The 20,002-nt window shown below is 43.3% G+C and overlaps 10 protein-coding genes across 16 annotated transcripts in view; 5 read left to right on the top strand and 5 right to left on the bottom strand.

Annotated features, from left to right (window-relative positions):
* sick (sickie) overlaps nucleotides 1-4,955 on the top strand; it is a 161,365-nt gene extending 156,410 nt beyond the window's left edge. For all 6 annotated transcript variants that reach the window (XM_017239992.3, XM_017239990.3, XM_070277084.1 and 3 more), the window contains 4 exons: nucleotides 1,125-2,944; nucleotides 3,014-3,269; nucleotides 3,330-3,809; nucleotides 3,871-4,955. In XM_017239992.3, the coding sequence (XP_017095481.3) occupies nucleotides 1,125-2,944; nucleotides 3,014-3,269; nucleotides 3,330-3,809; nucleotides 3,871-3,990 (2,676 nt within the window). In that variant the 3' untranslated portion in view covers nucleotides 3,991-4,955. The remainder of the gene's footprint in view (nucleotides 1-1,124; nucleotides 2,945-3,013; nucleotides 3,270-3,329; nucleotides 3,810-3,870) is intronic.
* A 1,695-nt stretch (nucleotides 4,956-6,650) lies between these two features.
* Nucleotides 6,651-7,267, bottom strand: Rrp47 (Ribosomal RNA processing 47). Its single transcript, XM_017240389.3, has one exon. It carries the CDS (start codon nucleotides 7,179-7,181, stop codon nucleotides 6,729-6,731), a length of 453 nt encoding a protein of 150 aa, XP_017095878.1. The 5' UTR covers nucleotides 7,182-7,267; the 3' UTR covers nucleotides 6,651-6,728.
* A 128-nt stretch (nucleotides 7,268-7,395) lies between these two features.
* Nucleotides 7,396-8,645, top strand: COX4 (Cytochrome c oxidase subunit 4). Its single transcript, XM_017240387.3, has 3 exons — nucleotides 7,396-7,514; nucleotides 7,899-8,321; nucleotides 8,376-8,645. The coding sequence occupies exons 2-3, from the start codon at nucleotides 7,910-7,912 to the stop codon at nucleotides 8,510-8,512; spliced, it is 549 nt and encodes a 182-aa protein (XP_017095876.1). The 5' UTR covers nucleotides 7,396-7,514; nucleotides 7,899-7,909; the 3' UTR covers nucleotides 8,513-8,645.
* A 2,761-nt stretch (nucleotides 8,646-11,406) lies between these two features.
* On the bottom strand, nucleotides 11,407-12,072 carry LOC108124628 (uncharacterized). Its single transcript, XM_017240398.3, has 2 exons — nucleotides 12,004-12,072; nucleotides 11,407-11,947 (listed from the first exon to the last, which is right to left on the bottom strand). Exons 1-2 carry the CDS (start codon nucleotides 12,025-12,027, stop codon nucleotides 11,513-11,515), a joined length of 459 nt encoding a protein of 152 aa, XP_017095887.3. The 5' UTR covers nucleotides 12,028-12,072; the 3' UTR covers nucleotides 11,407-11,512.
* Nucleotides 12,073-12,281: 209 nt separating this feature from the next.
* Nucleotides 12,282-13,539, top strand: LOC108124627 (uncharacterized). Its single transcript, XM_017240396.3, has 2 exons — nucleotides 12,282-12,492; nucleotides 12,558-13,539. Exons 1-2 carry the CDS (start codon nucleotides 12,463-12,465, stop codon nucleotides 13,416-13,418), a joined length of 891 nt encoding a protein of 296 aa, XP_017095885.2. The 5' UTR covers nucleotides 12,282-12,462; the 3' UTR covers nucleotides 13,419-13,539.
* Nucleotides 13,540-13,788: 249 nt separating this feature from the next.
* Nucleotides 13,789-15,109, top strand: LOC108124544 (uncharacterized). The gene is made up of 6 exons (XM_017240279.3): nucleotides 13,789-13,921; nucleotides 13,980-14,006; nucleotides 14,066-14,209; nucleotides 14,268-14,309; nucleotides 14,364-14,612; nucleotides 14,667-15,109. The coding sequence occupies exons 1-6, from the start codon at nucleotides 13,862-13,864 to the stop codon at nucleotides 15,009-15,011; spliced, it is 867 nt and encodes a 288-aa protein (XP_017095768.2). The 5' UTR covers nucleotides 13,789-13,861; the 3' UTR covers nucleotides 15,012-15,109.
* A 109-nt stretch (nucleotides 15,110-15,218) lies between these two features.
* OS9 (Olfactory-specific 9) lies at nucleotides 15,219-16,071 on the bottom strand. The gene is made up of 2 exons (XM_017240282.3): nucleotides 15,935-16,071; nucleotides 15,219-15,872 (listed from the first exon to the last, which is right to left on the bottom strand). Exons 1-2 carry the CDS (start codon nucleotides 15,989-15,991, stop codon nucleotides 15,324-15,326), a joined length of 606 nt encoding a protein of 201 aa, XP_017095771.3. The 5' UTR covers nucleotides 15,992-16,071; the 3' UTR covers nucleotides 15,219-15,323.
* A 49-nt stretch (nucleotides 16,072-16,120) lies between these two features.
* LOC108124548 (uncharacterized) lies at nucleotides 16,121-16,704 on the top strand. The gene is made up of 2 exons (XM_017240283.3): nucleotides 16,121-16,229; nucleotides 16,285-16,704. The coding sequence occupies exons 1-2, from the start codon at nucleotides 16,185-16,187 to the stop codon at nucleotides 16,681-16,683; spliced, it is 444 nt and encodes a 147-aa protein (XP_017095772.2). The 5' UTR covers nucleotides 16,121-16,184; the 3' UTR covers nucleotides 16,684-16,704.
* A 53-nt stretch (nucleotides 16,705-16,757) lies between these two features.
* Nucleotides 16,758-17,587, bottom strand: LOC108124545 (uncharacterized). Its single transcript, XM_017240280.3, has 2 exons — nucleotides 17,436-17,587; nucleotides 16,758-17,378 (listed from the first exon to the last, which is right to left on the bottom strand). Exons 1-2 carry the CDS (start codon nucleotides 17,505-17,507, stop codon nucleotides 16,821-16,823), a joined length of 630 nt encoding a protein of 209 aa, XP_017095769.2. The 5' UTR covers nucleotides 17,508-17,587; the 3' UTR covers nucleotides 16,758-16,820.
* Nucleotides 17,588-17,596: 9 nt separating this feature from the next.
* Nucleotides 17,597-18,851, bottom strand: LOC108124546 (uncharacterized). Of its 2 annotated transcripts, none has more exons than XM_070277087.1 (2): nucleotides 18,571-18,851; nucleotides 17,597-18,204 (listed from the first exon to the last, which is right to left on the bottom strand). In XM_070277087.1, exons 1-2 carry the CDS (start codon nucleotides 18,598-18,600, stop codon nucleotides 17,662-17,664), a joined length of 573 nt encoding a protein of 190 aa, XP_070133188.1. In that variant the 5' UTR covers nucleotides 18,601-18,851; the 3' UTR covers nucleotides 17,597-17,661. The 2 variants fall into 2 exon arrangements, with proteins under 2 accessions (XP_070133188.1, XP_017095770.2); XM_017240281.3 differs by lacking the exon at nucleotides 18,571-18,851 and adding an exon at nucleotides 18,265-18,490.
* Nucleotides 18,852-20,002: the final 1,151 nt, after the last annotated feature.

Raw genomic sequence — 20,002 nt, 5'->3', positions numbered from 1 at the left:
TTAATTGCTGGGGCCTGTGGCGCACAAAATGATGAGCAGGATAAGCAGGATGAGGAGGATGAAAGGACGAGCTTATCCTGCAAGTGCCCGCTTATCTTCCTCTGTGTCACGTTACTCATACGCACCGTAATCAATTTTTATGCTTGCCGCTTACGTGAGTTGGCAGCAAAACAATAGAGATATTCCGGAGAACCAAAGACCGTTCTTCCGATATGCAGATGCGGAGAAAGTTGAAAGGGTTGCCTCCGCCAGGGCTTTGGGGGGTTACGAGTGGGAACTGGGTACGTGGCTTTTTAATGCGAGACGTGTTGATTGTAATGTGCCGTGTGCCGTGTGCCGTGTGCGTACGGGTTTAGTACTTGTTGTGATCACGTTTGCAAATTCATAATTTAATTAGTCTGGTGCAGTTGAAATTCCCGGCATGTCTCCCAATTTGTGGATAATAAAAATGCTAAAAAGCTTGGTCTAACCATTTAACGAGCAAAGGAAAGTATTCTGATTTAATAGGTGCACAGCTGGATGCTACTTCCTCGGATTGAACTGCTTCCTTGGCAATTGCACCTTCCGTTCTGAGTCACCGCCGATTGTTCCCTGAATGAGTCCCTAATGGCGCTCATTTCTCGGCTGTAGTTAACTATTTTTTTCTCCCGGCTTCTATCCCCCCTTTTTGTGGCCAGTCACGTCGCCCCATAAAAAATAACCAACGATGCCAAAGTGCTGGGACAACAGAGTTCAGGTCAAATGGCCCAAGGGCTCGCTCATACAGGTTCCAATGCTCACACTGGCGAAAAATAGTTGTCCTTTTACTATTTTGGGTAATCACATAAGTTTCTCGCTCTTTCTTTCTATAATTACCCTTATTTTTCTCTGTGCTTTTGCCTATGAAAAGTTCTAAAGCCCGGCTTTGAGCCCCTGATCCCGGTGTCCGTGAGTCATGCCACCGAGGTGCGTTGCAAGTGGCTGGTGCAACGCCTTGCATGCCAAACAGCAACTCCTCGTCGGCTCTTTCGAATGCGAAACACGGAGAAGATGTGCTCAAAACGGGCGGCAAGGGTTATGATAAATTGCCAAGACTGTAGACCTGGCCTAAACCGCTCTTTCTGTTTCTCCCATTTTCTTTGCAGGCCCATGTGGTCACCGCCTTCGAGCAGTCCCTGTCGAACATGACCAACCGGCTCCAGCAGCTGACGGCGACGGCGGAGCGCAAGGACGGGGAGCTGACGGACATGCGCCAGACCATCGAGCTGCTACGCAAGCAGTCCATCCAGGCGGGACTGACCACGGCCCACATGCAGAGCATGGGGGTGCAGACCCAGGGTCAGGGTCAGCCAGGGTCGGACCAGAAGCCGCCGTCCTCAGGAGCCTTGCGTCCCACCAATGGAAACGGGACAGTGGGTGTGGGCATGCAGCGCCAGCACAGCACGGACTCTATGTGCTCCCTGAACTCCATCAGTTCTGGATGCTCGGCGGCCCAGGACAAGAACAAGGCCAACAAGAAGAAGGGCTGGCTAAGGAGCAGCTTCACCAAGGCCTTCTCGCGCAACGCCAAGATCTCAAAGACCAGTCGCCATGTGGGGCATCACCACCAGCACCACCACAATCAAACCCAGCCTCAGGATCAGCATACGCTCGGAAAATTGTCGAATGGCATAAATGGTGAGCCTCTGGGCCTCGCGGCTCTGGCCACTCAGCCACCTCCTCCTCTTCCAAACAGTAAACAGGGCAGTCCGGCCAAGACGGTCACCCTGATCGACAACGCCAAGCCCATCGACGCCATCGATCAGGAGGATCAGCAGGTGGTCGAGGACTTGAAGAAGCAGCTTCGGGAAAAAGACCTCGTCCTCACCGATATTCGCCTGGAGGCCCTAAGCTCGGCTTCCCAGCTGGAGAGCCTCAAGGAGATGATGAACAAGATGCGGGCCGAGATGAACTCCCTGAAGCAAAACAACGAACGCCTCCAGAAGCTAGTGACCACCCGCTCCTTGGCTGGTTCGGAGGCAAGTCTGGGTCAGGCCATCAGTCCCAATGGCTCGGTGGCCGGCAGCTCAGAGGTTTCCAGACGCTATTCCCTGGCCGATAGCACCAATCGGCCACCCATGGAGCTTCCAGCCCGCCTTAGCGAGGAACTGGAGCTGGAGGAGGATTGTCTGCCTCCGGCACCGGCCCCTGAGCCACCACCACCACCGGCTCCGAACGGCAACGGCGGTGTGGCCCCTCTGAGCCCCAGCACCCACATTGATCTGACTCCACCACCACCCGCTCTGGAGGCTGCTCCTCTGGCAAGTCCTGTTCACATGCCAAGCACCACCGAAGAGTTGACTGATGTGTGTGACGGCAAGAAGATCGCAATTTCCTGCTACTTGGGCCAGCCGGACGCCTTCGCCAAATACTGCGAGGAGCTGCAGGAGCTGGACGGTTTCTATGCCAACGGTCACGACCTGGATGCTCAGTCCCAGTCGGAGCGCAAGGCTAACTTTGCCGCCGCCAGCTGCAACGAATTCGTGATCGCTTGCACCTACATCTCTGGCAAGACCACCTGGCAGAACCTGGACTACGTGGTGCGCAAAACCTTCAAGGACTACGTTGCTCGCATCGATCCGGGCACCAACCTGGGACTGAATACCGATTCCATTACCTCGTACCACTTGGGCGAGGCGAAGCGCGGTCCCGAGATGGGCTTCCCGGAGCTGCTGCCCTGCGGCTACATTGTGGGCAGTGTGCGTACTCTGTACATCTGCCTCCAGGGCGTGGGCAGCCTGGCTTTCGATAGCCTCATTCCCCGGAGCATCGTGCATCGATACATCAGTCTGCTCACAGAGCACCGTCGCCTGATCCTGTGCGGGCCAAGTGGCACTGGAAAGTCCTACCTGGCTCGCCGTCTGGCCGAGTTCTTGGTAGCACGAGCAGGTCGTGGAAATCCTTCCGAAGCCATAGCCACATTCAAGTAAGTCCTGAAACAATCACATAGAATTTTATAGAGTTTAACCATTACTTTCCTTTTACTTTTCTCCAGTGTTGACCACAAATCCTCAAAGGATCTGCGTCAGTATTTGGGCCACATTGCCGAGCAGGCTGCCATAGCCAACGGCGCCTCAGAACTCCCCTCTGTGATCATTCTGGACAACCTGCACCATGCCTCCGCCTTGGGCGATGTCTTCTCCTGTCTGCTCAGTGCTGGTCCAGCTACCAAGCTGCCCTGCATCATTGGCACCATGTCGCAGGCCACCTGCAACACCACCAATCTCCAACTGCACCACAACTTCCGATGGGTAAGAGTACACATAAATATAATATTAAAGAAAGTTTATTAATAAAACTATAATTTGTAGGTGCTAACTGCCAATCACATGGAGCCCGTGAAGGGATTCCTGGGCCGGTTTCTGCGCCGCCGCCTCTTCCAGCTGGAACTGCAGACACAGCATCCTCAGCCGGAACTGGCGACTGTCCTGGCCTGGTTGCCCACCGTGTGGCAGCACATCAACCGATTCCTGGAGGTACACAGCTCCAGCGATGTGACTATCGGTCCTCGACTGTTCCTCGCCTGTCCACTAGATCTGAAGGACTCCCAGGTGTGGTTCACCGATATCTGGAACTACCACCTGTCGCCCTACTTGGTGGAAGCTGTCCGCGAAGGTGTGCAGCTCTACGGACGTAGGGGAGGTGCCTGGAATGACCCTTCGGCCTTTATCAGGAACTCGTATCCCTGGCCTTACGGTCCGGATTCGGTGCCACCTCTGCGCCAAATCAATGCCGAGGATGTGGGCCTCGAAGGAGTGGCCTTGGTCAACGGCGAACAGCAAGATCCTTTGGTAAGAATAAGCTTTTTCTTTTTATAGACTTCAAAAACTAATAGTGATCCTGATTCCACAGCTCAATATGCTGATGCGCCTGCAAGAGGCAGCCAACTACTCGGAGGCACAGGACCAGGAGTCCGATTGCGCTAGTCTGGACTCCAATGTGACGCCCGACAGTTCGGCGGGCGCCGAGTAAGCAGCAACCACTTCTTACATGCCAAATTTTGAAGGACTAACTACCGGATCTGCCGACCGGGGCCACGACTTTCTGCACCATCCTGATTCACCCATCCGCACAAATGAGATTTCTTGCACTACTTTCGCAGCCAAGCAGTCAAGCCAAGAGGTTTCCATTTGCACTCCTGCCCATCATCGCCCTCTAATGCCTTCCCCCATCCTGTCATCTAGAATAAATTGCACTTTTTAGCGCACTTGTTAAAAATGCAAATTGTCCAAGCCCAGAACCAAAGCACCATCACCATCACTAAAGACATGATCCTGGCCCCGGCTGCACTTCCAAGCCCCCCCAAACCAACATAGAAACTTGGGAGATAAATCTTAATCCAACATGAAATGTTAAACAAATTGAGGAAATGAAATTATAGGTTTTGTAAATAGGAACTACCAAAATCCCCTAAGCTTAAGTGAGAAACTGTTCGGCGGTATTGACTTTTTATAGCCTTTACCCTTTACTAGCCCTACCCCGGCAGATCGTATATTACCATATATGAACGGCAACTAACCTAATATCTAAAAATCTATTGTAAATGTAGCCTTAAGTTTTTGCTACTACCAATTTACAAAGTGTATATTTGAAGGAAAAAGCTTTCACTTTAGTTTAATTATTTGCGTAATTATCATTAAATATTGTTACAAACATATTGCATATTTATAAAACCCAATGAAGCAAAATACCATTTAAATATTTATTATGCCAAGACGCGCTTGAACACAGGAATATGCGAAAGTGAATACGTAATGGAATACCCTTTCCTCAATAAAATAGCTAAATTAACAACACTCCCATCTCCCAATCAGATGATATACACATATACTACCAATAGAATCGATAAACTGCAATTTATGTGTCTCTGTCTAATTTAAATGTGTGCATTTATGAGATATGACATCAAATCAAAATAAAATATAATATCAAACATATATTTCTTTCTTTATAATGGGCGGATATAAAGTGCATTATAGCGGGTGGTTTTAAAAATAAATAAAAATGTCTCATGTCGTTAATATTCTTTCAAAGAAACTGGATACAAAGAAACCTTAAGTTTAAAAACATAAATGCCTAACTATGGCAACAGATTCAACTCCATTTTTTTCTTAATTTAGACAAAAACTTAATATCTATCAAAACTCAAAACCTAATATCTAAATAACATAAACTTTTAGAAAAATATGACATCAATGGCAGTTCCAATTTGGTTCTCCATCTCCTTCGCTTATCCAGGTCGAAGAGAGCGGCATTTCGTGGTCCTGTTTCCAAAGCTTATTCTCATTGTTTGAAAAATTAAATTCAAAATCAAAATTTTGAAAACCCTCAGAAAAGTTTTGAAAATTATCATTGAAGTGGCAGAATAATGAATCATCGTTAAAATCTTCAAAGCCTTTATCTAGACTGTAGTTATTATACCAGTCATCTTCAAGTTGATCCTGCAAGTTCGAAGATTCAAGCAGCTCCTGATGCCCATCATCAACTTCGATTCCGAAGAATTGACTCCATGCATTCGATTTTGCAGTTTTTCGACTGGGCATCAATGTGATTTCGCCAAAAGAAAAGGACAGCCTGTAGTCCATGTGCCTCACCTGGGCGGCTGATTGGGGATCCAGGGCGATGGCCATCTGAACTCCGGCAGCGCCCTTCGGTTTTCGATGATAAACTCGCCAGTCGGATACACGTAGCCCCTTGTTTTGACCGCCAAGAAGAGCCAGGATCACGTCGGGATCGTCGCCGCACTGACCGATAGGAAAATAGCCAACAAACACCTCAGTCTTCGGAATCGCAGAGTCAGGCATAGTTAGCAGATCAATGTTACCCGGCATTATTTGTAGGGTTCCAACCTCCGCCTCGAGCCACTCGGCGGTGATACTGTCCCGGCAGGTTATAGTCATCCAGCCCGGACGAAATTTGGATCCACCAAAAAGGGGCTTTACGTTTCCTTCCCTTTGCTCCACAATCGATTGCAGTATAGCTGTTTCTATGTCTTGAAGCTGCTGGGTAGTCAACAGGACTTGTGGAAATCCCAAGGGGATAATAGCCAACTTTATATCTCCTTCTGTAGGCCACAGATTCTTTGGATGCGATCGAACGAATTTGGATTTCATGTAATTACATCGCTCAAGTTGTTCCCGGGCTTTTTTCATACTAAGTCCGAGCTTAAGAAGATTTTTGAGCTTCTTTTTACCCGCGCGAGTTAGTTTGTTCATTTTTCTATTTAATTTTGTGGCCAATCAAAGGTATCCCTCCAATTCTCTGAATGTTTTGGCGTTCTTTGAATCCCGTTACAATAGCGAGGAAACTTATCCCCACAAAAAGTTTCGATAACTGCTTTCATAAACCCGTTCTAGGGCCTGTCTACACGTTTCATTTGACAATAATTGCATGACAAATTATTTAGTTGTGCAAAACAGCATCTAAAATGTGGAACTCATAACATTTTTTCCTTTAATTTGAAAAATTTCAAAACCAATTTAAGTTTTCCCGCTAATAACTATGCGCATTTGAATTACCTGGCCACTTTAATAATCGTCTACGTTTACGGCCTTTCCAACACTAAACGCTTGCGAGCCGCTAAAAATGCTCATCTCAGACAGTGAAACGGTAAAATCAGTGAGACCATGCTCTTAGTAGGAAGTGTTTTATTTATTTACATTTTTATTGTTATGCTACCTTAAAATTTAACAATTATTAGATTAGAGATTTCATTGTCCATTTCCGAGCGAGCTGCGTTTGTTGTTTTTAAAGGGTACAGCTTCTAGTTGTCCGTCTTTGTCCACGAATCTTGTATGCATTCCAGCGGCAATAAATCGCTTCGTTGCAGGCATATTTAGTCTAGGGGCTGCAAGGGAGGCGTCTATTTCCTTGTCACGGGCCATACTCTCCCTGGCTCGGGACAAATCGTGAAGTATACCATGCTTGGATACGTCTTCTCCTTGCAATTTCAGCTGTATCCAAAACAACGTGCTGCACAAATATGCCAGATAGCTGTCCAGTTTAATTTTATCGTTTGTAGTCAGATGGCGTGACTTTTGCGCTACAAGTGCTTTTTGTATATCTGCTTCCAAGGTATCAATGTACGAGTGCAAGTCCTTCACCATTCCTTCCAGTTTAGTATCATCTTGGAGATTAGCATCTTTGAAGTATGAGGATGACATTGTAACTAATTTAAACTATTTTCAGTAATTGTAACCAAAACAACGTTTATGCTTCTCAAGGTGTGATTGTTTTTAGGCTATGTTGAAATTCACGCTGGTCACATTTTTTTTTTAAATTCGATGCCCAAATTAGCTTGAATTTTTAAAAATTGAAGTAAAGTAAAGGCTTATTATTGTAGTTTGCCCAATTTTTATATATATCTTTATTTAAAAAGATAGTACTTCGTTAATTTTTTATATTTAGTATTTCATGTTTAGTAGGACCATTTCTTTTCCGCCATCGATTTTCGATAACCGCGATTGCAGCTCTTCATTATTTTGCAGCGAGTCCAAGTAGGTAAAAGTGTTTAAAAAAATATTAAAATTGCAAAATAAGGCAAAACATACGAGCAACGACGGCTTCTGTATAATAAAGTGGGCGTAAAATGGACCCCAGAGTGGGAAAAATCCATTGACGCTGCTACGTAAGCGGAGTCTTATGCTTCTGGACGCCCCAACGATTACACAACAGCTGTAGAAGCGGTGAAAAATGGGAAAATTATACGGATGAAGGGCACGAGTCCAGGAAAATATACAAGATAAATTTATACAGATGGGGATGTTGCTCTGGCGGCTATGCAAATGGGATAAACTAATAATCACGTACTGCTCCTGCTGTTACATAACCTTCATACGTCATTTCCATTAATTGCAATCACGTCTTCCTTGTTATTGCAGAAAAAAGAAATATGGCTCTCAGACTAATCAACAACGCTGTGCTCCGCCAGTTGGTGGCCCAGCTGCCCAAGAACGCCCAGATGGGCAGTGTTGCTGGTGTCCACACTCTGGACAAGATTGGCAAGCGGGAGATCGTAGGCTTCGGCTGGAACGGCACCGCCTGCTACGCCGACCGCGTGGACTACCCTCTGCCCGCTGTCCGCTTCAGGGAGGCCAACAATGAGATCAACGCTCTGCGCACCAAGGAGCAGGGTGATTGGAAGAAGCTGAGCCCCCAGGAGATCAAGGCCCTGTACCGCGCCAGCTTCTGCCAGACGATCGCTGAGGTCCAGGCTGGAACCGGAGAGTGGAAGATGCACTTGGGCGTTGGTCTGCTCTTCACCGCCGCCGCCATCTGGGTGGCCGTTCTGATGAACCTGTTCGGTAAGTTGCCAAATATCGCTTAGCAAGTGCCCGCAGTAACCAATCCCATTCCAGTGTACGACGAGCTGCCAGTGACCTTCGATGAGGAGCACCAGAAGGCCCAGCTGAAGCGTATCATCGATCTGGAAATCAACCCCGTCACTGGATTGACCTCCAACTGGGATTACGAAAACAACAAGTGGAAGAACTAAGTCCGCTATTCCATAAAGTCCTTTGTGTGTGAGCGAGCGTATTTAAGCAAACAGTTAGCCGACTTCTTATTTGTATTAAGTGGAAACAAGATAGTCGAAATTAAAGTTATGGCTTCTGCCGCCTAAACTAAAAGGTGGAAGTATTCATTGTGTATTTTGACTTAAAAGGTAAACTTGCAGAACAACAAGCTGAATGTGGAATGTCCAATCTAGGCTAAATTACAAGCAGAACTTGCCATTTTTGCTAATCTCTCATCATTCTCAATGAATCAAGGATGCATCGCCTCAATCAGGATTCTATTTTCAACAAAACTCGAAAATATGAGCGCTGTTGACCACGTCAATAGAGGGTGTCTAAAAAGCGGATTTTTGGGCCACATTTAGGCCAATAGCTAAGCCATTTCGTATCGTATTTGTGAAATGAATACCATTCTTGAATCAGGGTTCTAATTGTCATTATTCTGCATCCAAATATTATAAAAATAGAGAAGAAAAATTTGTAGTCGAGTTTTGCCCAAAATCATGATGTTACCCCTATGAAAATTTGCAAAATCGGGTCAGATTTTAGTTGGCAAGGTTTTGATGCAGAATTATTCTGCTAGGATATCTAAGATCGGGAAGGTATAACATTCATCGATTGGATAATTATTTCCCGAGTTATGGATATTTTTCTGAAAAAAAATCCCGCTGGAAAACCTTGTTGACCAAGCTAAGAACAGGATGGCCAAAATGGTTACTTTTGAGACACTTTCTAGCACATATTTCAGTTATTTTTTAGCGGATTTGGAAAAGGATTACCATTCAGTGATCAGGAAACTCATTGCCTTCAATCAGCATCAAAACTTGACCAAAATCGAGAAATAAAATTTTTGGTCGTTTTTTGGCGAAAATCATGATGTTACCCCTATGAAAAATTTGGAAAAATCGGGTCAGATTTTAGTTGGCCAGGTTTTGATGCAGAATTATTCTGCTAGGATATCTAAGATCGGGAAGGTATAACATTCATCGATTGGATAATTATTTCCCGAGTTATGGATATTTTTCTGAAAAAAAATCCCGCTGGAAAACCTTGTTGACCAAGCTAAGAACAGGATGGCCAAAATGGTTACTTTTGAGATACTTTCTAGCACATATTTTGGTTATTTTTTATCGGATTTGGAAAAGGATTACCATTCAGTAATCAGGAAACTCATTGCCTTCAATCAGCATCAAAACTTGACCAAAATCGAGAAATAAAATTTTTGGTCGTTTTTTGGCCAAAATCATGATGTTACCCCTATGAAAATTTGGAAAAATCGGGTCAGATTTTAGTTGGCCAGGTTTTGATGCAGAATTATTCTGCTAGGATATCTAAGATCGGGAAGGTATTACATTCATCGATTGGATAATTATTTCCCGAGTTATGGATATTTTTCTGAAAAAAAATCCCGCTGGAAAACCTTGTTGACCAAGCTAAGAACAGGATGGCCGAAATGGTTACTTTTGAGACACTTTCTAGCACATATTTTGGTTATTTTTTATCGGATTTGGAAAAGGATTACCATTCAGTAATCAGGAAACTCATTGCCTTCAATCAGCATCAAAACTTGACCAAAATCGAGAAATAAAATTTTTGGTCGTTTTTTGGCCAAAATCATGATGTTACCCCTATGAAAATTTGGAAAAATCGGGTCAGATTTTAGTTGGCCAGGTTTTGATGCAGAATTATTCTGCTAGGATATCTAAGATCGGGAAGGTATAACATTCATCGATTGGATAATTATTTCCCGAGTTATGGATATTTTTCTGAAAAAAAATCCCGCTGGAAAACCTTGTTGACCAAGCTAAGAACAGGATGGCCAAAATGGTTACTTTTGAGATACTTTCTAGCACATATTTCAGTTATTTTTTAGCGGATTTGGAAAAGGATTACCATTCAGTAATCAGGAAGCTCATTGCCTTCAATCAGCATCAAAACTTGACCAAAATCGAGAAATAAAATTTTTGGTCGTTTTTTGGCCAAAATCATGATGTTAATCCTATAAAATCGGGCCAAAATCAAAATTTTCGAAAATTGGGTCAAATTTGAGTTGCCCAGGTTTTTATTTTGAATTAAAGTACTCAGTTCCCCAACATTGGGAAGGTACTACATCCGTCATACATGCCCAAACGAACTAACAAGTAACAAAGATGCTAACATGGGTAAAAAAAATATCAACCTCTGACTTTATATTGTACATGCCTTTAAAGTTTATACTTTTGTTTCCATCTGGAAAATTGTTTTCAGTGCTGTGAAAACTCGGCCTCAGCCAAGGGAAGTCAAGTTAATGTAATTCGTTTAAACAATTACTCTTAATCGGAAAGTATAAAATGAACAATTAATCAGTGATCAGGAGATATATGTAGGTGAACAAGGTTTCTATTACCCATTGTGTTTAGTGGGAAATGTTAAGATTCTATTCTATAACGGCATACAGAGATCGCGTGTAGATCCGACCTTGCAACCAATCAGCCAATATGATTTAGATGATGAGCCTTCACACGGCTTGGCCAATTCTTCCACCGACCTTCCTTCTCGATATTATGGAAACCATCGTGTCCCCTTACGTGACGTAACTTTCCAATAACATAAAGTGACTGGAAGCTAAGAAAGTATATCTAAAAAAATCATTTTTGGGATTTTTTACTCATTAGGAGATTAATGATTCTTACCCAGAAGTAGATAACAACCCGCATCATGGATACAACTACAATAGTCTCCAGCTGAAACACGATTTTGCTGAAGTGTTTTGCCACCTAATTAGATTTGTCATGCCGGGAGCTCTTAGTATAGGGTGTTATTTTAGAACGACCTTCTGTTGAACCCAACTAATAATAATTTAAGAATCATTTCAAAAAAATTATTTCCATGTTCTATGATGTTTGGCATCATAAAAAGATTTTTTTCTTGAATTTCGGAATCTATAGTACATGGTAGTCTAGTCTTTTTGTAAAGATATAGCACCTGAGGGTAATTCTAACTTAAGGATGTATAGTCACTTCAGGAGTAATCTTTTTAAGAGCGGGGGTGGTGAACGCATCATTCCAAGTTGCCCAGTGTTTCTCTTTTTTAAGATTGTGGAAGCCATCATGCGCTCTCACGTGACGTGGTCCCGGTCTGTGTTTTCCAGGACTGACATATGGGTCACCACCATTGTCATGATGAGTTTGGGCCGCATGTGGGTCTTCGTGGAGGTGATCTGTTGAGGTGATATTCTCAGTTCCGCCACTTGGTGAAACTGTTGTCCCGTTAGTTACTCCATTTTCAGCTCCAGTCACACCTCCCGCGGCTGTGGTTACTTCTGTTCCTGAAGATACTTTTTCAGTTCCAGTTGCCCCAGCAACGGTTGCAGTGGTGGCTGCTGCCGTGGTTTCCTGCGCTTTCAGTGTACCCGCAAATAAAAGAACCAATCCGACCTAATGGCATAGTCCATTCCTAAATGTTAGCATGCAAAAAGTGGAAATGCCCTTACCAAGCGCAGTTTGAATCCCATCATGTCAACGTCACACCTGTCAAATACTGAAATGAGCTGAAACCAGAAGCAACGACTGGGCAAAGCCACCTTTTATAGCTCTGGCGCAGGTTAAATTGATTAGAGCAGCCGCAGCAATCGAAATTGATTGGAGGAGTCGCTGATATTTTGCGGGCAGAGCGAATCGATGACGGTTCTTCATAGCATTTGGCATAATAACGAACGCAGATGGGGAATTCCGGGCCGACGCACTGAGCACCTGATGCGGTTAAGCCTGGCATCGGGTTTTTCGAAACAGAGAGAGCTACGGTGAGCTGATTGCTCTGGGCTAGGTTTAATTGTGGGCTTTACGATTTCCATAATTGTGGGCGATGTAGCCGGCTATATAAGCCAGCCCTCGGCGAACTTGCTCCCAACAGTTCTCGATCAGCACTTGCCAGTTACAGTGAAGTCCCCAAGATGATCATAAAAATCTTGTTAATCAGCCAGGTGGGTGTTTCGTCTTGGACAGTCAGACACAAGGGATCACTAATGGCTTCCTTTTCCCCATCTAGTTGCTGGCCCTAAGTTACGCGGGATTATCGGTGGAGGAGGCCAAAAGGCAAATCGATGCCTCGGTTTATAGCGATGAGGAAACAGGCGACGACGCCCACCATCCAGAGCCACACCTACCGCCGCAGTATTATCCCCACAAGAAGACCACCACTCCCGCACCGGAAACAACCACAGTTGAGCCGGAGGTTGAGCAAAGCAGCGAGGCTAATCTTGTCCCGAGTGATGATCTGAATCAGTTGGACGATGGACTGCTTCAGGCCAATGACGGAGCAGCAGCAGCGGTCTCCACAACTCCGGAGCCCGAGACTACTACTACTACGACGACAACCACCACGACTACGACAACGCCAAAGCCGAAGGAACACAAATATGAGCCTCACCCGCACCCGTACCCGCATCCGCATCCATATCCCCATGTTCACCCATACCCTTCTCCCCCCCATTTCCCTTCTGGATCCTATCCTGCAACTGGCACTAAAAGCCCCAAGGAAAGTGAAGACGAGTCCCCCGAACTGAATGGATACTCTCCCTATCCAGGCTTCAGACCCTACAGACCCATCCTGTTCCAGCCTCCAGTTCTAAATCATTCCCCCAATTGGCCCAACATCCATGGATTTGGGCCGGGACCTAGTTTTGGCCATCCCCATGAAGAGGAATCCGGGGAGGAGGCCAAGGACAAGGGCAAGGGCAAAGATAAGGCCGGGGAAGCAGAAGAATCCGAAGAGGATGTGCCTTTACGTCCACCAGGCTTTGGTTACCCTCCGGTGTTCGTGATTCCCCACCGCCCTGTGATCAGAGTACCCAGCTTTCCCTCACCAAGTGGTGGCTATGGATCACCCTACGGCTATGGGCGTTACTAATTCTTAATACGGAATACTAGTTAAAACAGCTTAGATAGAATCTCACGTCTGTATTTAAGAATGCTTTATTAACATGTACTGTAAAAATTTATAATGTGATTAAACTTGCTACAAACAAAAATTTAATTGTTTTGTTTCTTAAAAAATAGGAATAGGAAATAGATGATTTGGTTCGTAATATATGAAAAATATATTAACCTTTGTATGATGTTTGGAAAATTGAAAAGTTTTTTGCGCATTTTTGCAAATTATTGATTTCTGATTTCTCCGTCGTGATTTCCCCGTGCTGATAACCCCGGAGCCGGGTTCTCTCACATTGTCACTTCCCGCCAAACGGGTTGAGAGCACCGATGCAATTTAATTGCATTACATTCCACATAAAGTATTCATAGTTCTGTCGATCGTCGGGTGGTAGAGACGTTCAAGCTGCCAAGCTCTGCAAAATGCGGTTCCACTTACAACTATCTATTATTTTACTCGGATTTCTTTTCGTTCTACAAGGGGTAGGTTAAATTGAAAAGTTATAGAAAATAATAATAACATTTTCAAAAAAAATTGTAGTTCTGTCACACTTTGCCGGAAAAAAAGGTAAGTGGATCAGCTTATTTTAAAAGCCTTTATGTGAATAATTTCTAATTTAATATTAGATACGAACCACACGTGATACAATTAATATACCCACTCACTTGTTTAAGCCTGTGGAAGAAAATCCTGAAATAATTAAAGATAATTCCTACAGACAGGGCAATGGAACCAATGCCGAGAATGATAACAACGCAAGTCTTTTAGCGGTGAGCTAAGAATCATCAATATATACATTATTTAATATTATTGAAATAAAAATTATAGAGATCTAGCGGAGTTTCAGGAGAAGACCCAAGGCTTTTAGAGGTGAGCTAAGAAACATCAATATATTATTTAATATTATTTAAATAAAAATTTTAGAGATCTAGCGGAGGTGTGGAGACAGTTTCAGGAGAAGAGGAAGATGAAGGAGAATTAATCCCCAATTTACCCCAGCAATACTTCCCCCCAAATTTGCGATCGAACAGCAGATTTCCAAATCAAGACTTTCGCTCAAGACCCAGCATTGATGTTGATCCTAGAGTTCAATTTTCTTCGCGTCCCGTTTTCGGTGATAATTCCTGGCCTCCGAACACTGAGTTACCCAGACCCAGAATACCTAATAACCAGGTAAGTTAGTGAGTCTGCTGAACATTTGTCCATTTTCTTAATTGATCTTTTTAGTTTCGCCCTCCAATCCGAAGTTCCTTAACTCCCTTTATTGCTGGAGGCCAAAATGAAGATCCTTCCGCTACAGCGCGCGATGGCTTCATCCGGGCTTTCAACAATGCGCAAGGAAGAACTTTTTACCAACCAAACAATCCCATGAGAGGTCCTTCTTTCCTGAATGGCTCTGGAGAAAGCCCTTTTCCCTCGCCGATGGGTCCTTCGAGCTCCTCGAATAACTTTTTCCGCTCGGAGTCTTATAGTTACACCTCAGATGGCCACGGACCACCGCAAGTCGAGACAAGTGTATATGATTCAAGGAATGGCAATGGCTTTGGATCGTCAGTGAGACGTAACTTTTAGACTTTGCATATAATTTCAACGCATCTGCTAGAATCATCGGTACCTAGTATGCACATGTATATTTATTACTTTATAATAAAATCCATTGCTATTCGAAACTATTGACGTCTCATCTGATAACATTCAATAAACCTTAATCGCCTATTCAAATTCCAGTCTAACTGGAAATTGCAGGGGTAAGACATAAAGTTTTCTAACCGGAAGTGGTTTCCATTTAAATTGTTTGTTATTGCGTTACACGCATTATAATTAAGTAACAACCGTTGTGTGACGACAATTAAGTATTAGAAAACTATTTAATCAAATACACTTTCAAGCAAACAAGTACTTTTGACTAAACAACATCTCAATCTTTTCACCAATGTCATTTTCGTTTTTGAAATCATTGTACCATTCAATGAAGTCCGCTTTTCTGGCCACCTTGCTGTCAGACATTCCCATTATATATTTTTCAATCCTTTGCTCGATTTTGTGCATCGTTTTGTCAAATTTGGTAACCAACTTTTGTTCGAAAACGTCAATGCCGTGCTTCTGGAGAATTCGCACCACAATCTGATCCGTTTCTGATAGATCCGGATAGTCGGATGGTTCAAAAATGTTTGCTAGGCCAAGGAGGTCAAACATTTCCCCGATTTCATCCAGTTCCTCAGAATTTTCGTCCAATTCCCCGATAAGGCTGACCAGTTTTTTTATGTCCGTCAAGAGAAAGCTCCTTGAGTCAGGAGGTAAGACCCTCTCGGCTTCATCAATTACTGGCTGAAGGAACCTGGCAATCTCGTCCAGAGTGCTCGAAAGCAGTTGGACCACCTCGTTGGCCACGTACAAATCCAACTGAATATTGGCCATTATGGGAGCTGCACTCTGAGATATTATGTTAAATAATTTAGTCATTGAATGGCTTCTTAGCCAAAAAAGGTCCTTACCGACGACTGCATAGCAGCCAGGGTGACGAGAAGCGAGCACAGCACTCGATTCATCATTGTATCTAAAATGTATTGAGTTCTCGGCCTGAAGCTCCTCTTATATTCTCAAAGATCTTACGTGATTGTTGTTTAAAATGTTAAACAAAAACAAGACCGCCCCTGTAATAATCAGTCAGTGATCGTGGGACTGCTCGCAAGCTGTAATCAATCCCCAGACTGGCAACGAGCGTGATTGGAACGTTTTGCTCAAATGCTATCCCCGGGAATCTTTGTCTTTGTTCTGTTGACATTGACGGTTAGTAGCCCCCATTTACCAAAAAGTTGCCCTCTCGTATAGCTTCCTCTTTCAGTTGGCATGTGCCTCGTCTCGGGGCGACAGTCTCCGCGAACTGCGAAAGCTGATGAGGCAGCAGGATGCGGACTCCGTTCAGCAGTTCGATCAGGACATAAACGAGTGGGCCCGGAACCTGGCAGGATTTGGACTGCAGATGGCCGAGTTTGTTGAGGGGTGTCGCCAGCCCGAAAGTCATTGCCAGAAGCGACTAGTCCTGAGGCAGCTTAGGAGCCTCCGGCGCGGGTACACGGACTTCAGGGCCCGTCTCGAGGCCCTCGAGGTTTATTACTTTGGCAAAGTAAGTGATACGCAAATGATGGAGTCCTCTCTGCAGATGTGTAAGGATGTTCTTCATCAGTACGATGAGACCTTCACGTTGCTAAATAATGAAGTTCAACAACTTGTGGATCAGTAGCTTTTTTGCGGATACAATTTTTTTTTTATTATTATATTTTTGTTATTTTTGATTTAATAGAAGTTGCATCCACAAAACTTTTTAAATTCCTATTTCCCATTTTTTCCTATTCTTGGATGCAAAGAGGTACCTACCCACTAACCACTCCAAACGCCGGTGGCTATGCCCTCTATAATAGACTTGGCTAGTTTGGTATAGTCCATTAACTGAAGTTCCGGGAGCTGCGATTCCAGGTTATGGGGGAATCTCAGATAGGACTCGATCAGAACATCCTCCGTTTCACCGGCCAAGCGAGTGACATTAGCGATAAACTCGGGCCTGGTCTGGCGGCTTACTTGTAGATATTTCACCAAGTGAATCTTGACTGTGGCAAAAAAGTTTCTAATGAGAACCTTTTCGCCAGGCAAAATCTCCTCGAGCAGTTTGTCCGGAGTCTGGTGGGCCATCAGCTGGCTGTTGAGCCAGGCAAAGATGTAGTAGGCCGTGCTGTAATAGTCCTCGTTTCCGTTGATAGTGTCCAGATTTTCGAAGTACTGTTGGTCAATGGCTTCGCTGGCATTCAAGTGCTGCCGTCGGAGGCGGGCATCCTCGATGGTGGAGTCCAGGACTCTGTTGTATAGCCTCTCCACCGCTTCTACGGTGAACTGAGACTGAGAAGCCGATCTTCCGGGGCTTTGGGCTGAATCTGTCAAGGTCTGCGGGGCAGAATGCTAATAATTTCACTTATTTAATCTAGAAATACAAACACGCACTAAGCTGATTAGCAGGCAACCAAGACTACATAGTAGTCTGATAACAAGCTTCGAACGCTCTGATCTCGCCATGCTTCCGCGATTGCAGTTGAATAGAAACTGAGACAGAGCTCTACTCGAGACCCCTACTACCCTAATCAGTTAAAACGATCGATCATAGCTTAGGTATAGCTTTGCTTTATTAAGAAAAAATAGTATACTGGTTCGATTTTAGGTGAAAGTGACTTTAGGGAAGTGTTTGCCAAATGCCCGTGACTTCACCATCCCTGATAGCTATAGACATTTTTAGGTAGTTCATCAAATCCAGTTCGGGGAGCTTTTCTTTCAGGAACAGGGGAAAATGCCAGTAGGACTTGATCAAACTGTCATCGGTTTCGTTGCCCCAGCGAGTGACATTGACAATAATCTCTGGAATATCTTGGCTTGTTTCTGTTAAGTGCTTCACCAAGTGACTTTTAACCTTCCTGAAGAATTTATTTATCTCCTCCTTTTCCTTGGGCAGAAGCTCCTCCAGCCACTTCTTCGGTGCCTTTTTCAAGATAACATCGGCGTTAATCCAGCCAAACAAGTAATGTGCCCTACTGTAGTAGTCTTCGTTTAAGGTGATCGAGTCCAGCTCCTCGAAAAACGGTTGGAATGCGGCAACTTGGTCATGAGGCATCTGTTTGCGGGCCTCTGCGATGCTGAAGTCCAGGACTTGGTTAAAAAATCGATGTATTACCTCGACGGTTGCATTATATGGGCAAGCAGACGTTTCGGGGTTATGAGCCTACCAGAAGTAATTAAAATAATATTTATTCGATTTAAAAATCTAGAAGTAAGGGCGCACCAAGCCGATAAGCAAGCAGCTCCAAAATGTAAGAACGATAAGGAGCTTTGGACACTCTGATCTCGCCATGCTACTCCCGAGGAAGCTAAATGGAAACTGATTGGCGGCCCCATTGCTCAGAGAAGCCAAAATAATAAATTTGTTTTTAGGTATAGCTTTTTTTATTAAGCACAAGTAGAAAATATCGCAAGTATTTTGTTCGAACTTGTAGAGTAAGCGAATCAACGGGCACGATTAATCGTTCGGGTCCAGAGACTTAATGAAGCTAACTAGAAAAAGATGGTGTTTCGTCAAAGGTTATCTTACTCTATATACTCCGAGATACAAATTATACATATTCTTAATATTATGCTCTGGATACTTATTCCAATTTGACAAAAGGGGCTATACATTTTATTTTCAGCATTAGTACTTTGGCTTACAATTCAAAGAGCTTTGAAAGATTGTATTTTCTGGGTATGTTTATTAATAATTGAGTTTCGTGTTATTTGTGGTGTTATTTTTGCTCTTAATCCTATAAAAATACAAGCTTAACCGATATGTGGGCTTGTTATAGTTTTTTCCAGAATTTGAAAGTGCAAACGCACAATTCTTTTTCAAGAAAAGATTGACAAGTAATTGATCTTATTTACTTTAATCTTTTTTAATAGGTCTTACCATATATTTAACTTTTACTATATTTTTATTCAGAATTACACGCTTTAGCTTGGAGACTGTGCACTTGCAACAATCTCTTAAAAATATATAAATGAATATTCAAAATTGACTCAAGATAATCTTATGGTATTACCTACAACTATGTAGCTTCATATTTTACAATTTTAATAAAGAGTTTGCGAATGTGGATTTCAATAATGTTTCTCTGGGTCGGGTTTAATATTTAAATAACACATTTTAGTAGGTACATTTTGTTGCTGTAGGACATCCACTGAAACACCGAGTTGCACATTTAAAGAGCGTATATATTTATTTCCGATTATTTAACTTTGCAATATGCAGCTTTTGAGCATTGTACTTGTTTGGTTTCGGTTGGAAAATGATTTTTGCCGTGTTGAGACCTGATAGCAGCCATTGTCAGAGTTTACACTTAAGCACATTTACATTCAATTCATTAAGCTATGTTTATTATATTAAAGCAGAACTCTTGTGGTTCTCTTTAAAAATACATTTACGATTTCTCAAGGTACATTTGACATTTAAGACTCCGGAGTCGCAGGGACTCCAATAGTCCATAACAGGTAACAAAATAGTATTCACAAATAGCAAAATAAAATATGTTTTACTTTCCTTACTCTAATTACGATAATATTTTATGCATTAAATACTTTAAAAATAGTCAGTTATAGTAAGTAAGAAAATATATATATATACTTTATATATCCGAGTGTAAATTCTGTTATCTAGAAGACAGTCTATGAAGTAGAGCTTACAAACTAGTTCGATCAGCTGGGAAACAACTTTGGATACTGATCTTTTGGAAATTGAAATTTGGAAAACTGTACTCTTATTGAGTACATCTTATCTTTGTTTTATCATTAACAATACCACGAGTAAATTTGTATTATTCATATATTAAAAAATTCAATCTAACCTACTTTCACCCACTGCAGCGGGTCCTTACCGGAGCTACTCACCCATTTGCTCTGATTTCTCGGATATGGAAATATTGTCCTCGAAAACGTCTTATTTTCTGTCACAGACTCTTTGCCGGTTTTTGCGAAATTTTTCATACGCTTTT

Source organism: Drosophila bipectinata, chromosome 2L, assembly GCF_030179905.1.
Source record: "Drosophila bipectinata strain 14024-0381.07 chromosome 2L, DbipHiC1v2, whole genome shotgun sequence".
In the NCBI taxonomy this organism is placed as follows: Eukaryota; Metazoa; Arthropoda; class Insecta; order Diptera; family Drosophilidae; genus Drosophila; species Drosophila bipectinata.
Note: the sequence above shows the minus strand (reverse complement) of the source record. Positions and strands in the feature narration are given on the sequence as shown.